Source organism: Notamacropus eugenii, chromosome 3, assembly GCF_028372415.1.
Source record: "Notamacropus eugenii isolate mMacEug1 chromosome 3, mMacEug1.pri_v2, whole genome shotgun sequence".
Classification (NCBI taxonomy): domain Eukaryota; kingdom Metazoa; phylum Chordata; class Mammalia; order Diprotodontia; family Macropodidae; genus Notamacropus; species Notamacropus eugenii.
In genome coordinates this window covers 20,573,574-20,590,503 of record NC_092874.1, presented here as the reverse complement: position 1 = coordinate 20,590,503, position 16,930 = coordinate 20,573,574, and the positions used below count along the sequence as shown (strand labels likewise).

The 16,930-nt window shown below is 43.4% G+C and overlaps 1 protein-coding gene across 6 annotated transcripts in view; it reads right to left on the bottom strand.

The window, feature by feature from the left end:
• Window positions 1–16,930, bottom strand: part of WIPF3 (WAS/WASL interacting protein family member 3) — a 76,526-nt gene that overhangs the window by 6,200 nt on the left and 53,396 nt on the right. For all 6 annotated transcript variants that reach the window (XM_072651040.1, XM_072651037.1, XM_072651036.1 and 3 more), the window contains 5 exons: window positions 14,863–14,995; window positions 12,314–12,445; window positions 10,594–11,223; window positions 7,271–7,420; window positions 6,191–6,292 (listed from right to left, as the gene is read on the bottom strand). In XM_072651040.1, the coding sequence (XP_072507141.1) occupies window positions 6,191–6,292; window positions 7,271–7,420; window positions 10,594–11,223; window positions 12,314–12,445; window positions 14,863–14,995 (1,147 nt within the window). The remainder of the gene's footprint in view (window positions 1–6,190; window positions 6,293–7,270; window positions 7,421–10,593; window positions 11,224–12,313; window positions 12,446–14,862; window positions 14,996–16,930) is intronic.

Here is a 16,930-nt window from a genome sequence, read left to right as displayed (position 1 = left end):
TTTAAAAATTTTTCTTTATTATTCTTGTTTGTTTTTGATCTGTGTTTTCTTTTGCAACATGGCTAATATGGAAATATGTTTTGCATGACTACACATGTATAGTTCATATCAAATTGCTTGTCTTCTCAAGGAGGAGGGATTGAAGACAGGAAGGGAAAGAATTTAAAACTCAAAATTTTAAAAAAGAAATATTAAAAATTGTTTTTACGTGGAATTAAAAATAAAATTTTAAAAATTTTAAAAATAAATTCAATGATTATTAACCAAATAACTAAGCATGATTCCAGAGGACTCATGAGGAAACATAAAGAGGTGAAGGGCTCCATTGAGACTCACATTTTCTGGACATGGCTAAAGCAGGAATTTGTTTTGCTTGGTTGTAAAATGGGTTTTGTTTTTCTTTCTTTTTTTAATGGGCGTGTTGAGGGAGAGGAAGAGAACATAGATTTTAAGTCATTGAAAAGAAATAAAATTTAAAATAATTTTAAAAATTTATTTTAGCTGTGAATTTCAATTTTTAAAAAAGAATCCAAGGGGCAGTCGGAAGGCAGATTCAGTATTGTGTACAGGTAACTGCCAACAGGTTGCTTTAGTTGAAGTGTAGCTAAGTGCGTGCTGGGGAGTAATGTCCAATCAACCTAGGAAACAGGCTGAAGCCAGACTCTGGAGCACTTTGAATGCCAGTCTAAAGTGTTTGTATTTTAATAGAAGAGCAAAGGGGAGCCTCTGCAGCTTCTGTGGCTGAGGAATTACATCATCTCACCTGTACTAATATAACACACACACATACACACACACATACATACACACACATATGCATTCACACATGTCTGACTTGGGTAGCAGTATAGAGGAACGATTTGGGGGAAGGGGGAGATTGGAGGCAGGGAAGGTAATTATAAGAGGCGCTTGCAACATTCCTAACTCCTCATATCTGAGGGTCTTTCCATAGCGCAGTGATGGCTCTTTTAGGTAAGTCAGGATAAGACATTCATACTTTGTAAATGCGTCTCTTTTTATGCCTTTCTACTTCTTCTCTTTTCCTTTTTAAACACTTCAGCCTCATTTTGGTGAACGAAGGGGTAAAGAGATCTCAAACATTTCCATCAGGCTAGAGAGGTGCAGAGTCTCCTCCTCCCTACCCTCAGACAGGCATCAGGGATGGGGGGAGTAAGCTGTTTAAAGCCCTGGGAAACAGAACTAAGGAAACACCTAGAAGCCACAGAGCAGAGACAACAACCTACATCCTGGTAAATACAAGCACAGGATTTGAGCATGTATTTGTGTGTGTGTGCGTGTGTGTGTGTGTGTGTGTGTATGTGATAAAGGGCACAGTTCACACACATCACTAGTATTGAAACAGGACAATGAATTCCTCAGAGGTAAGATGCCATTGCTTTCTCGACCGTGAAGAGTCCAAATCACAAAGGAACCAGGTCAGCAGCGAACCGAGGGGGCAGGAAGAGCCACGGAAGTGTTAGCAGACTGGAATAATCAAAGATTGGCCTTGTATTAATCTAATAGCGTCTAGCACTGGGATTCCCAAGGACAGGCACTCACATGCTCACTGAGTCTTGCCAAAGGCTATTCCTGTATCTCTTTCCCAGCCGCCCCATCCAGAATTGAGAAGAGGAGCTCATTTCTTAAGACCACGAGTATCAGTGGTTGATTTTCAGTTGATTTTATTCCTTCCTGCTGATAGGAATAAGGAAACACAGAGTATATTAACCAAAGCCCTTCAGAATAGGAGTGCAGGGTGGGAGATCCATTTCCACCACAAAGTAGACTCAAAGCAGTGGCCCCAGTTATAACAGGAGGGCCCTGAATTAAGAAGAATTTCCTGCTTCTAAACTTCCTAAGACATTCAAAGAGATTACAGGATATCTAAAGAGTAAGAATCCCCTTTTCCAGAATGGCTTAGGATGGGGGTTCTTAACTTAGTTTCTGTGGATAAATGTCAACGGGTCAGTAAACTTGGATGGGAAAAATAGTACATCTTTATTTTCACTAATCTCTAACCGAAATTTAGAATTTCCTTCAATTATTGAAAAACATGATTCTATTCTGAGACCCCCTTCTGAGTAGAGGTCCGGAGGCTTTACTAGACTGCCCAAGGGGTCTATGACTCTGAGAACGAGGGTAAACAAGGTGACTCACTGCCCTGTCCTGCTTTCATCAGTATGTTTAATTTCCCAAAGACACAACAGTGAAAAGAACAGATGAGATGAGACAACAACAACAAATTAAATTAAATTAAATTAAAGAAAGCCAGAGTAAAAAGGTTTGTTTTTCAATCTGGGACTCCAATACTCCAAATGGACTGGTGATCTCATTGACGCAGCTTTCTCCTCCAATGATCCATCCCTCAAGCTATTCTACGTGGCCCCCAAGTCTTCTCTCCTGGCCTGTCTTGTATGACCTTTCCATCTATGTACCTGAGATCATCACAGGCTGTCCACCCAGTGTACTGAGGGGTCCTTCTCACTTTCTTGTGATGTAGCAAAGGTTCCAGTGGAGCTCATGAGCCATCTATCCTTCCTTCATTCCCACAAGACAAGCTCATTTTTTTTTCCCTTAGTGACATCTTTTAACTCCTCGTACATTTCTTGTCTGTAATGTATTGCTGCCTGCTCACATCCAGCAAGCACCCCTCCATTACCATTTGGGTAAAACTTTTTTAATTCTTTGGAGAATGAAGCATGAAGCAACGTCTTAGTAGTAGGAAAATAAAATAGGGTAATAAAAAAGCATTCCATCCCATCTTTCTCAGAGTTCTAAAATTATCATTATCAGTTCTATGACTCAGAGTCTTTACATGGTTTGTGGCTTTCTATCTGCCTTAACTAAAGGCTCTGCAGCTACTTTGATGGACCTGTGATCTTATCCACATAAGTAATGACCTTCCTCTAAGGATAATATCCTTTTCTAAGAATAATGATGATGACAGCTAAAGGTTTGCAAAGTACTTTGCATATGTCATCTTATTGATTCTCACAACCCTGGGAGAGAGGTGCTGTTACTGTACTCATTTTTCAGATCAGGAAACTGAGGCTTAGAGAAGTCAAGTTACCTGCCCAGTAACTAGCTGAAGCAGGATTTGAACTGAGGTGTTCTCAATTACAAATCCAGCATTCTATCCACTGAGCCACTGGCTTCTCTTCCTTTGTGACTCTTATCTATGCCCTCCCCTGCACATTCCATGAGGAGTCCACCCAAGGTGCTGGGGATCTACCTCTAGTAAAGCAAAATGAAACTGCCATTTCCCCAAGGCAGTCCTGCCTGATCTCTTCCTCCTGGTCAATTCTAAGCCAGCTCGGTGTCCATGCATAGTGCTTGTCCAAGATTCATGTCTTGACTGATCCAACTCTGCAATTCCCCCATCCAACTGCACATCACATTCTGGATAACAAGCATTCTTCATCCATTTGGTTTTTCTTGTGTGGATAGCTAAAGTAAGTTCTTTGGAGAGATTATGAATTTTATTTAGGAGGCCATTCAATGTCATAGGCTTTGATGCATAGTGCCTCCCCAAGATTCATATCTTGACTGATCCAACTCTATGGTTTCCCCATCCAACTGTACATCAAATTCTGGATAACAGACATTCTTCATCCATTTGGTTTTTCTTGTGTGGACTCTGTGTGGTCTTTCCTCCATGACGATTGCCAACACATTTGGTAAGCCTACACCTCTCCACTTTAAACCTCCCCTGCCACGAATAATCAGGAGGTCATCAAAGTTATTCTATTATTATATATTTAAAGGAATCTTAGATTTTGAGGTGTACACAGGAGACATTTTGATGGAGAAGTTCCTTTAGGGTGATTTTTTATTTATTAAATACTTAACAGTAATGGCCTTTTGTATTTTTCACCTGTTTGTCTCCTTTCCAGTTTCATCCTTACATGCCTGTGGGTTCATTTGGTGTAGCTGAATTTCTCTACATGCGTTTTACTCTTCATTGTTCCTCATTGTTTTCCCATGTAGTACTGCTCATGATTTTCAACTGTCCTCCTCAGTAAGCTATTACAAACCACTTCAATTTTATTTAATTAATTTTATTTGCAAACCAGTGTACTTGACATAAAGCCTGGCTTTTATGGTGCTTAATAAATGCTGACTGATTGACTAAACCAGTATTGTCCTTGGCTCTGTTTCTTTTGACTTGGCAAGGAGACAAAATGTTTGTGAATAGAGGTAATTTCTGGGCTCTTCTGCACTCTTTGGTACGGTGACCGAATTTTATCAGTTGAACTTCTCTAGGACATGGTGACAGTCTACATCAAAATCTACCCTTTTATTCATTTCTCATTTCAGTGCCTACAACTGATTTAAATAGTGAATATATGCAAACTGCTCTGAAAACCTTTGTTGGTGTTGTTATGGTTGGTCAGTTGTGTCCAACTCTTCATAACCCCATCTGGGGTTTTCTAAACAAAGATACTAGAGCGGTTGGCCATTTCCTTCCCCAGGTCATTTTACAGATGAGGAAACTGAGGTAAACAGGGTGAAGTGATTTGCTCAGGCTCACACAACTAGTAAGTGTCTGAGGCTGTATTTGAACTCATGAAGATGAGTTTTCCTGGTTCCAAGGAAAGAGCTCTACACACTGGCTGCCTTTTAAAACTTTAGAAGAATTAAATAATTAGCAATGATCATAATAACAATGGAACTTTCTCAATTGTGGGTCCTATTTTCTCAATTTTCGTCTTTATTTTAATTTGCTATTGATTTTGATCTTTGGTCTCACAAGTCAAGAGTCTGCCATGTAGACATTAATTAAGAAGTGACTCATCCATAACGAGACTTTCCTGCCTTCAAAGAGAATCAGTTTTTTTTCATGATACCATTTGATGCTCCCCATTTCCAGGACCTCCAAACTTTCTTCCTAAGGCAAATATTCAGATTTAGGGGCATGGGGTTTTGCCATTGTCTACAGATAGTTGGTTTTTCTCATCTCTTATTCCTATATTGCATTTTCCAATTTATTATTTATTTATTTATTGAAAGGCAGTCAAGGTTTAGTGACTTGCCCAGGGACCCACAGCTAGTGTCAACTGTCTGAGGCTACATTTGAACTCAGGTCTTACTGACACCAGAGCCAGTGCTCTATCCACTGTGCTCCCTGGCTGCCTCTTCTCCAATTTATTATTTTTTTTGCCACCTTCACCTATTCCAACCTTTGCATTGAATACATCAGTAATGATATACATATGTACATGTGAGTATATATAAATATACATATGCATCTACATACATATGCATATATGTGTGTAGATAGATAGGTAGATGTATGTATGTGTGTATCTCTTTCTCTCTCTCCCCCACCCTGGATGCAAGTTTTACCAAGTTTACCAGGTCTATGAAACAGAAGGATGGTTCACATCCTTTGTGAATTAATACTAATTAAAGTCCTTTGTAAGTTAAATCATGAATTCACTGAGATGCAGCCCTGGTGTAGTGGATACAGCAATGGAAGGAGGGTAGTTTTATTACTGCTGTTAAATTTAATACACACTTTAAAACTACATAATTGAAGTTTAGTTTCATATGCAACCCTCTTTTTCTGTCCTTTATATACTAAAAGATTCACGTTTGTAGTCTATGAAGTTTATAATTAAAAAGAAAACTGAATTAAAGGAAAAAAATGAATTTGGTGTTAGAAGAGGGTTTGAATTTTGGCTCTGACTTATCCTAGTTCATGACTCAAGACAAATTTTTAGACCTCAGTCCTCATTTGTAAAAGGGGGATAATAGAATTTGTATGCCTACCTCACAGGGTTGTTGTGGGAACAGTGTTGCAGACAGACCATAAAACAGTTACATAAATGTGGGTTAGTATTTTTCGATAAAAATTTGTTACAGCTTTATTCTGGAGAGTTACACAATGGAAAACCTTGGAATCAGAGTATCTGAATTTGAACCCCAGCTTTGTCACCTGTTAACTATATGACTTTGGATATGATTTCATAGTTAAGTAGGAGGAAGTTGCCCATTGGCTTGAGACCCCCAGAGTTTAAATCACTTACCCAGGGTCACATGGCTCATAAGTGGTCATATCTAGGATCTGAACCCTCATACTGAGCCTAGTATATCCTGCAGCTTTGACTCATTCTAGTAGACCAACTGCAGAAAATTTGAGAATGAAAATCATCCTTTGTCTAGTCAATGAGAGATGCGCCATACTCACTTTTGGGGACCTTGCTGGGATATGTCTTCTGGCATGGCTTGAACTCATCAGGAGGAGGAAAGTCTTCTACTGAATGAAAAGTAAATTTGGACTCAAAGTCATCTGGACCGAGAAGAAGAAATAATGAGAAACATGTCAGTTAATCACAGTTGTGGGCATCAAGTCTGTTTTTACTCCAGGGAATGAATCTGAGAGCGGAAGCCCTCCTCTGCCTCCTCCTGCTAAATCCTAGGGTTCATACTGAGATTGATTTAAACAGTCATTTGGAGTATAAGAGGGACAAAGGAAGGGATTGGGAGCCAGCATCCACACATAACCACTCTCCTCAAATGTGTGCTTGTGTGTGTGATATTCCAACACAAATAACTTTAAAGTGATAACATTTAAAGTTTATCTGCCTCCAACAACAAACATTTCCTGGGCAGAGATAACTGACTGAAGCTGATAGAGGGTCTCCAGACTCCAAGGTCCAAAGTGGCATCTGGCATCTCTGAACTGCCCTGGGCAGCCCTGATAACTGGGGATCCTAGATAAAGGTGGAATAGGGATCCCTTGCCCCTGCTGTCAAAGGGAACTGTAGCTTCAAAAGCAGAAGCTGAAGAGGCTTCCTGAGACACCTCAGCTCTCCTGGAGCTCACTGGGTAGGGTCCAGAGAGGAGGTTTTTTCCCAGAACCTCCTCTCCTCACAGTGGGCATAACTCCAGGCCTAATGTGCCCCAATTTCCCTACAGACTTTGCCTCCCCAAACTTCCCATGCACATTTTAAAGGCTGCCCTTCCTCCTTCCACAATCCCAGCTTTTCATGGCTGGTTTGTCCTAGATGATGCCTCTGTTTGTACAGATGCCTCTGGGAGGTAGTTTGCTACCAGCACAGCAGAGAAGGCACACACATTTTCACTTTTATAATTGCCCAGGGCAGTGGGAATAGACTTGCTTCCAAAAATGTCTACTTAGTAACCCTCAGAGCATGTGTAACATGACTCAGCCTCCCAAATCCATTAGAAAACAGAAAGTCTAAGCCCAGCGAAAGGTGCTGGGGCTGGGGATAGATGGGTTGCCTATCTGGGAGCTGGGGGTTACCTGGGATATGGAAATTTCCATTCCTCAAGGGGGCTCCAGGTTGTGGTGGGCCCACCCAGGCCAGGGCCTGCTGACTCTTGCTGGACAGCTCTGTTGTAGGGGACCTTGCTGGGGGAACTGGAGGTGGATTCAGCTTCCCGCCACCGGTCCCTGAAGGAGCAGATGGAGTCTTAATATATCCAAGTGTGATATCAAAGAAAGAGGTTAGCAAAGTTTAAGTGACTTATTCAGGGTCACACAGCTAGTAAATGAGTCAGCATTAGAACTCAGGACTATCTGACTCCAAGTCCACTGCTCTATTCACTTCCTCAAAGAGTTTCAAAGAGAAGTGGATACTGCCATGGAGCCCTCAGAGAGGAGGAGAAAAGGCTTTGGGGTAGGTGGCTGGGGATGATGGAGGAGAGTTTAAGATGAGCTAAAGGTCTAGTTTGGCTGGAATCCAGGGTATGTGAAGGGGATTAGGGTCATAGAATCTTAGGTCTAGAGCCCTGCACTCTAATTTCTCATTAATGTGAGAAAAGATTGGAAAGGGTTAATGGGACCAGACTGTGGAGGACCTGAAATGGCCACGCTAAGGGGTTTGCATTTCCTTATGAATGCTATTAAAATGTTGTTTTAAATTCAGCATGATGTCTCGCCCATGAATGATCAATAAATATTAATTGAATTGAACCTGTCCTAAATTTTTCTTTTTCTCTCAGACTAGAATATAAAAGCCATGAGGGCAGGCAATTGGGTCTAATAACTTTCTGGGTCCCCCACAGTCCCTGCCTATAGGATAGGGCCCAATCCAGGTAGCTGGAAAACCAGGAAATATCAGGAAATTGAACAGTCAGCACAGTATGGTATGGGACTGGTAGGAATACGCCATCCACCCAGGCATTCCATAGTCTGTGGATTGTCCCATTGTATTCAATAAAGGGTAAGCCCTGAGCCATGTTGGAGAGATCTCGTAGAAGTGGTAGAAAGGACCCTTGGTCTCAGAACAAGAAAACTCTAATACGTATCGTCACTGTCATTTCTCAGTTTCCTCATCTTTCAAATGGGGATGAACTGCCAGACCCAAGTCAAAAGTAAGATATCACTGGCCAGAAGAGGTAAGAACCTGGCTCAAGATGTGGGGAAATTGGTCAAGAAGGCTATGGGGGAAGCAGCTTTTAGGCACCCATGGGCAGCTGCCCAGAGACCTAAGGTAAAAGAAGTCAATGAATTGGAGTATGTTTCTCTGAGTTTGGCCGAAAGCTGGTGGGCATTTTTGGAAAAGTATATGGAGTTGGCAAAGGCTCAAGTATTGTCAGTAAAAATATTACTGAAAATGATTAAGAAGAAAGAGAAGTGGGAAAATCTGTTGGAAAACTCTTCCTTCAAGCTGTCCTAGCAGCCCGACTTGGCAAGATATTCCAGAAAAGGCACATTGAGATAGACAAGATGGTGATGAGACACAAGAGACACCAGAAAGAAACTGTCTGCTGAAAAGCCCTGAAAGAATGTGAGGTCATGGAATTCCTGGCCAGGAAGCTGAGGCAGATTTCAGAAGTGATCCTTTCAGAGTTCTCTCTCCAAGAAAAAGTGGAAAACTGACTTCTTCCGCAACCCACTCTGGCCATGAACACATAATTCTGCCTGTATTTCCCAGAGATGCAGTTTAGTTCCCTTAAAAGTTCCCTAGCTTCTTACTTGGCTTTTCCAGTTAGCCAAAGACACCTGAAATATTTGATTAGATGTAGGCAAATGCAGACAAATGAGACAAACCTCTCAACAAATGAGACAAACCTCTCTCTCATGGAACCAGGAGGAAAATGTTTTCTGTCATGCTAGTCCACCAGCATCCACTTGGTTGTACACAAATGCAAATATGGGGACGACTTGGAGATGGTTCAAAAAACAGTGACTGGTCTAGGACTGAAATAGGCCTCATGGAAAAGGCCAGAGGAACTGGGATGATAGGACAAGACTGATGAGCTTCCTTAGAAAACCCTCCTGCAAGGGAGGTTCAACTTGTCCATCTGTCCTGACAAGAGCATCCTACAGGACGGGCCACTGCTGCAGCAGCTGGGAATGAAGTGGGCTCTAAGGCCAGACTTCCTAATACCAAAGAATAAAAAGGCAGTGGAATCAACAGCTGAAGGCGACAGGGACAGTTACTACTGTTTTTTTGGATCAGACTTGTGATTTAATTGGTTTAGAAGACCCCCAGTGAAGAGATGCCTTGCTTTGAAAATTAAAGTCTTAGGGAGCTGAGACAAATTGTTCAGCCATCTAACATGTACTAATAATAATTAACATTATTAATAACGGTTTGTTGATTATTTAGAATTTCTTCCACCAACAATATTCAATTGTTTATTGGTTTACTAAATGGTAATTTGTTAATACTAACATTAACAATATTTTATTAATTACAAATAATGTAGTTTAACGGAATTCAATTGTTCATTAATTTAATAATAAAATTTTGTTAATAATTAACATCATAAAATATTTAAAAATAGAAATTCTTTTATTATCATGAACTTTTAAACAAATGGGAAAGAAGGCCTATAGTCAGGTAGTTCTGATTTGCTCTTGGTCATCTTTCTTTGGGTAATAAGGTGAGACTTTCCCCCCAGGCTTTTGCTATCTCCTCCAATTCACATACTTGGAAAGGTATCTGAGCACCTTCATTTGAGTCCCCTCCAACAGATATCTTTTCTGGGTAAACTGTTTTCCCAAATTTGGTCCTTGCGGTACCATGTCTACTGTTTCTATCCAGTACGTATGAATGGCTTGAATGGTTTTTAAAGTGATATACAAAAGTTATCTCTTGGAATCCTCACAACAATATTTTAAATCTGAAGATAAGGAAACAGGTCCAAGAGTGGAAGGGACTTGGCCAGCTACTGTCACAGGCAGGACACAAACCAGAGCTTGGAGGCAGTGTGGAACATGGTAAAGAGGACTGCTCTGGACTTGGAAGGGGTCCACATCCTGCCTCTGGCTCTTATTACCTGTGTGACCCTGGGGAAATCACTCCTGGGTCTATTTTCTCATCTAGTAAAGGAGGAGATTGGACTAGAGGACACCGGGGAATTCCGTGATCTTTCGCAACAATGAAAAGAAACTTCTGACATTGATTCGAGGGTGTGCTGGTGAATGTTTAACAATCACCTCTCCATTAAAAATATTAAATGAACGTACCCATACCAGCTTTTAAGTCTGATCTGCATTATGAACACTTTCCCCAACACCCTCCAGACAGTCGGCGCTAACACGGACTACTGAACCAGCAGCTCTCGCCGGCCCACAGGAGCCAGCTCTGGAGCAGCCCGGGGAGCTTCACTTACCTGCCCCTCGGCCAGGTCTTTTCTTCTGCACCAGTATCGTGGGCTGGGAGGCTGGGGGGGTGGGGGGAAGGGGCACGGACTGCAGGCTGGCCTTGGGGGACTTGAGCGGCAGCGGAGGGGCGGCCTCTCCGCTATTGCTGGAGCCTGGCAGAGGTGTGGGGGCCAAAGATGACCTGGGGGAAGGAGAGGAATGAAGAGGGAGGGGGGGAGGCGGGGGTGGGGGTGGAGGGGGGGGTTCCCGGAGGTCTGGTGGGGGAGGGCTGGGACCAGAAGCCTCTGACACCGGCCCAGGAAAGCCGCAGGGGGGGACGAGGGGGAGAGGGGGCGGAGGAGGGGGCGTTGGGGGAGGAGGCGGGGGCACCACTGTCTGGGCGCTCGTTTTGGTCATCGGGGCCGGGGGGGAGACGAGAGGGGGCTTGCCGATGGCTGAGAGAGACGCGACTGGAGGGAGGGGCGGCGGGGGCGGGGGGGTGGGAGGCGGAGGGGCGGGCACGCTGGGGCGGGGAGGGACCCCTCTGCCCAGCGCCGAGGCTTCCGATGCATTTCCGAGCCTCGGAGACGCGGGTGGGTTCAGGGGAGCGCTGATGGCCTTGGTGGGGAGCCGAGGGGACGGGGCTCGGGACCCGGCACCTGCAGACCAAAGCAGCCGTCAGTGACATCAGCAGAGGAGCCCAGGGGGGCGGGCATCCCTGGGGGCCTTCTACCTCCAGTCCCCACCCGGCGAGGGGGAAGAGGGGGCCTGGACAATCCTTCCGTTCCATTAGAAGGAAAAATCTGAGGGTTCGCTTTGTCAGAATTTCTTCCCTACAGCTACCTCCTCCATCCCTCCATCCCTCCATCTATGGACACTACAAAAAATAGAATTAACTAAGTAATCTAAGAACTCAGCAAGGTCGGTTTCTTCTATTTCCCAGAACCACCCTGATCAATTCTGAGCATTGGATCCCGAGTCAGAAGACTCTGGTTTTATCTGTGGTGAGATTAGGATTAAATCATTTAACACCTCATCTGTAAAATCATGGGCATAATGACATTTGCCCCAGCAATGCCCCACCATATAAACGTGAATAAACCCCTCTGCGACCTTCCAAGAGTTATATAAAGTGAGTTTCCATAATGACAATGATTATGGCACACACATGGTTTATGATTTTGACAAAAGCCCCATTTTCCTCTGCCGTTTCTGAATCCATGACTTTCCACAGCATTAAAGCTTTGTTCCTTCTGTTCCAATGAGTTGTAATGTTCTAATTTAGGCTCTCAAAAGCACCAAGGCAGCCCCAAAGTCCTGATTGGCTGGGGAGACACAACCACCAGCTTAGAACTCAGCCAGCTGGTGGATTTCTCTACCTTTGTCAAAAGCAGTGGACAAAAGTGTCCGTAAATGTACCTAAAACAACAACCACCCTTCACAAAATTTGTGAAAAGCTTTCCTTTTTCCTCCTTCCTCCCTTCCTCTCCTGCCCTTTCTCTTGCCTTCTCCCTCTCCCTCAAAAAAGCAGGATCTGAAGTCTGAGAACCTGATTTCAAATCCCACCTGACTCAAGTCAGTCACTTTACTCCCCTTGGTCTTCCTGTTCTCAAGTGTAAAACCAGGAGGTTGGACTGTGTGGCCACTGAGGTCCCTCCGGCTCTAGGATTGACTGAATGACATCAGAGCCCCACTGCACTGCTTTGCTGAGAATCAGTCCCAGTTTTCCTCCCCCTCCAACCTCCTTACCTGAGCCGTCCCTCTGGCCAGCCGGTCTCAGCACAGGAAAGCCCCCTGCAAACAGGCCTCCCAGGGCCTGTGGGGCTCCCCCTCGAGAATTCCCAGGAGCACCTCCACTTTCTTTATTGGCTCCTTTGGAAGCTGAGGGGGAAAAAGGGGGGAGATGGCCCTGAGTGCAAGCGCTCCAAGGCACCTGGGGCCTGTTCTCAGTGAGCCATTTGAATGGAGCTGGCTGGCTACCCACTGTCCTGCACTTGCCTCCCAGAAACATCTAGATGTGAGCTCCTGGTGCTGTCAGCACTTAGAACTGTGAGGAAATGCCTCTAAATTCCAATACCCGAACAGTCTTTGAAGGTGGGTCAAGCTAGAAGCCATATTTCCACCAGACTGGCCTCCAGTTCCCTGCTCCCTCATAACCTCCAAGGAGGAAGAAGCTGGCCCCAAGGAGGGGAAGGAGAATCAGCCCTTGTCCACAGCTGCCTTGAAGTTTCTATGTCCCAGAGATTCCTGTGCTTAGAAACTACAGAAGATGAAAAAACCACTCAGCTGTGGCATGGATGACAACCCTGGAAAGAAATTAAAGTCATCTTTCATCTCATATTCCCCGAGAAATTAGGACAGAGTGCCCACTGGTGGATGAATACAGCTAAGTTTTCAAAGAAGAGGTTCTTTATTTAAACTCCAATTTATGAGGTTGGAGGAATTCTTGTTAACTGGATTTCCTCATTAACCCAGTGCTCTCTTCCCTCCTCCCTCCCTCCTTGTAATTTCTAAAAGTATTTGTCTCTTTCTCCACATAATTAAGAACAGATCAATGAGCAGAATGAAATCTCTCTGATGATCTTGGAATGACTATCTGAAAGGGAGCATGTTATTACTCACGAATCATTTATGCAGGACTCTTAAAAAGAGTCCTGAGGACCTGAGTTCAAATCCGTATTCTGTCCATTTACTCCCTGTGTGATTTTAGGCAAGGCAAACCTCTCTGGGCCCCACTTTCTTCATCTGTGAAATCATGGGGTTGGGCAAAATGACTTCCAAAGTCTCTTTCAGCCATTTGTAGGCTCTGTAGGACAACTGCCATCTTTACACGATATTTTATCTAGAGGGTAGAGGTGACTAGGCTGGCTGTGTACTGAGCCAAACAGACAACAGAGACTCCCTTTTAAGGGAAACAAAATCTTGCTGTCAATTTGCTGCCTTAGGACACACTTCTAAAAGTGAAGTACAGAATAAAAGACAAACCAACCAACAGTCAATCAAGGTTTAATTGTATCTGGTTATAGTCTAGGAACGTGGAAGCTGGAGATGGAATGCTAGCCCACTCCCTTCCTTTTTACAGATGAGAAAAACCAAGGCTTAGTGACTTGCCCAAGGTCACACAGGCAGTGGTTATTTGAACCCAGGTATCCCTTCAAATCCCAAGGTCAGCTTTAAACTCCATGGTAAAACTGAATCTCCAAAAGAAATCTTAGTGTAGGTTTTTGTTTGTTTATTTTCACTGTTGGAGAATGAGTAAAGACAGTTTTATTGACAAAAGTCCATTTTTTGTGATATGAGCTTAATTTCTTATATCAAAAGACTAAGATATATTATTGCTTGAATTCAGTAAATGCCACAAATAATATGAAACTCAGTATAGATTTTTTTTCAGTTTCTGGAAAAAGAACAGAAATTTTATAAATCACCTCCAGCTTTTGAAAAGAAACAACAGCTTTATCATGGGATGACCTGAAGTCAAGTTTGTCAAACTCATCGGCTTCATAAGGGCAGTAGCGTATTCTTCAGAAACAATATCTGGGTTGAGACCTGAGCCCAGGGCTCCTAACCCCCAGCTCTGCATCTGACTGGACAAGTCTTTTTACTTGGGCCTTCCTCTTGGGAAAGAAAAGGGTTGCTCTTTGCAGAGATGGGGGATGACAGGTGTGGAAAATGGCATACGCTTCAGATTCAGTGACACTGGCCTCTCTGCTGTAACTTACCCTGCCCCAGCTGGTATCCATATTGGGAATGCTCTCCCTCCTCATTTCTGCCTCCTGATTTCCTTTAAGTCTCAGTTAAAGTCTGACCTGCAAAGAGCCTTTCCTAGACTTCTTTAATCTTAGGGCCTCTCTGATGCTGCCTACTCTCAGTTTATCCTGTCTCTATCTCGCTTACACATCGTCTCTCCCATTAGACCATGAGCTCCTTGAGGGCAGGGACAATTCTTTGCCTTTTCTTGGACCCTCAGGGCAAAGTGCAGTGCCTGGCTTATACTAAGTATTTAATAAATGTTTGGTGACTTTTATTGTTATTATTTATCACAAAGGAAGGATGAGTAAAGGAAAAGGATGTATTCAGAAGTGAAGATGGTGTGCAGAGGCTAGCATTGAAATATAAGCCAGAGGGTCACCTCCTCTGACAGTCAGTTGATCACCAAAGTTGCTACCAGCTCTAACATTGTCTGAGCTTATAAGCTCACTGCCCCTTGGCCTGAGGGATCTGGCACATGTTCCAGGTGATCAATGACAGCCTCCTCTAAACTCCTGAAAGAATGGGTCGAACTGGAGCACACTTACATTCGATCTGAGGGGCGCTCCGGTCATTGATCTGAGTGACTTTCCTTAAGCGAGTCCCTTGCTGGATATCTGCCAACAGCGCACTCCGACCTTGGGGCACGTCCTTCTTCAGTCTGGGAGCCTCTGTGCTTGCCTGTGTAAGAGAAGGAGAAGTCATTTCACTGCCACTGGCTGCTGACCACAAAGAAATGTCTCTCCCAATTAGAAAGTCTCTCAGTTGTTGAAGGCAGCAATCTTGGCAGCCAGGCTGAGATGGAAGAAAGGTCAAGAGCAGGGAGAGGTGGTGACTGGGCAACAAAACAGGGAGTCAGGGAAAGCTCCAGGCCCCTGAGGATGAGGAACTCAGCTAGGATTTGTGAAATGTATCCCACCCTCTTTGAAATGAGCTTGTCCCAATCTGCATGGTCCTACAGAGATCAATAAGACATATACACAGCACCTGAAGGTCTGCAGAGAGCATCATATACCTTATATCACCTGTTCCTCATTATAGTCCAAGGAAGAAGAGGATCTCCATTCTATATCTGAGGAAACTGAGGCTCAGATTGGTTAAAAGTGACTTATCCATGGTCTCATTGCTAGTAAATTTTAGAGGAAGATTTAAATCCAGGTCTTCCTGACTCTAAGGAAGGAAGCCAAGTGACACAATGAATAGACCACTAAACCCAGAGTCAGGAAGGCCTGAGCTCAAATCCTTCCTCATTCTCTGGACAACTCACTCAACTTTGATTCTCTCTTGGTGGGGGTCAGGCTAAGGGCAGGGAGCAGCTCTCCAGCCCAGGGTCTGCTGTTGTTCCCTCATCCACCACGAAGGGATTTCTTACTGTTCCTGCTTGTCGGCTGTGAGAAGATCTGGTGAGGCAGAGACATAAGAATACTCTGGATCAACTGTATGGGGACCCAATTCACAAGCAGTGGGACCCCACGTGGGAAACACTCCCTCTTGGGAGAACTGGGGAGGGTTTTATTATAAGGCTAGATGGGGGTTGTTGCATCTCTTACTGCAGCCTTGAGGCCAGTAGTGTGGGAGGTGTTGAGGAAACTCAGGGTCAATGAGCATGATTTCTTGTGTTTAGGGTTTTTCTAAAACACTTCTTTTGGATTCTAGGTATCCTAAACCATGGAAATAGCTGAAGTTGTTTTATCTTTGGTGTATAATTTCTGTTTTGGAGAGGTCTGGGAAATCATAAGGATCAGAGAAAATGTCTAATATCCCATCTTGTTGCCCACGTGACTTGGAAGCCTTTATCTATAATTATTAACTATTACTGCTGTCATAGAGGAAGTTTCCTCTATCCTTCAAGGTATATTTTAGATCTATTTGCCACTTTTTACCAAAATGTCCCTCTGACTTTATTAGTTAAGGTTTGCTCCAAAATGGTGGTACCTGATACTGTCAGCACTGATCATAGTACCTTGTACATAACAGACCCTCAACATCTATGTTTCCACTTCAAATATCTGTAGATATAGCCCTCCCAAGCCACTGAAATGTGTTAGTATCCTGTTTCCAGGGCACCGAGAGACAACAGGTTAAAACACATATGTTTGCATGATATAATACAGTCCTTTAAGTCTAAATTTAAGGTGCCCTTTTCTCATCTTGCCTTGGCTTCTGCTGTTTAGTCCCATATTTTCTGAACAAGCCAGGCACATTGGCCTTGTAATTTTCCCACCAGAGGGCTCCCTAACACGATACTAAATACAGCATCTCACATTCCTCTTGTAAAGTAAAAACCTGGTAACAGCCTCATGATAGACATGGTCAATCTCTAATTTGTATAAAGCTTAGTTATGGTGTAAAAGATCATCCAAGGACAGATTCATTCACACACTACAGGTTGTATTAGACAATGACTGTACTTTCCAAGAACTCACAACATTTACAAATAATAAGTCCACCAGAATTTGGTTTCTTAAAATTCCCTGCCACTAGGGCATAAAAGCCTCACAATCCAGTGCAGAAAGGCAGAGATAGTCAATGCATCCTTCTCAGATCATAATGCAATAAAAATTGTATGTAATAAAAGGCCATGGAAAGACAGACCAAAAAATAATTGGAAACTAA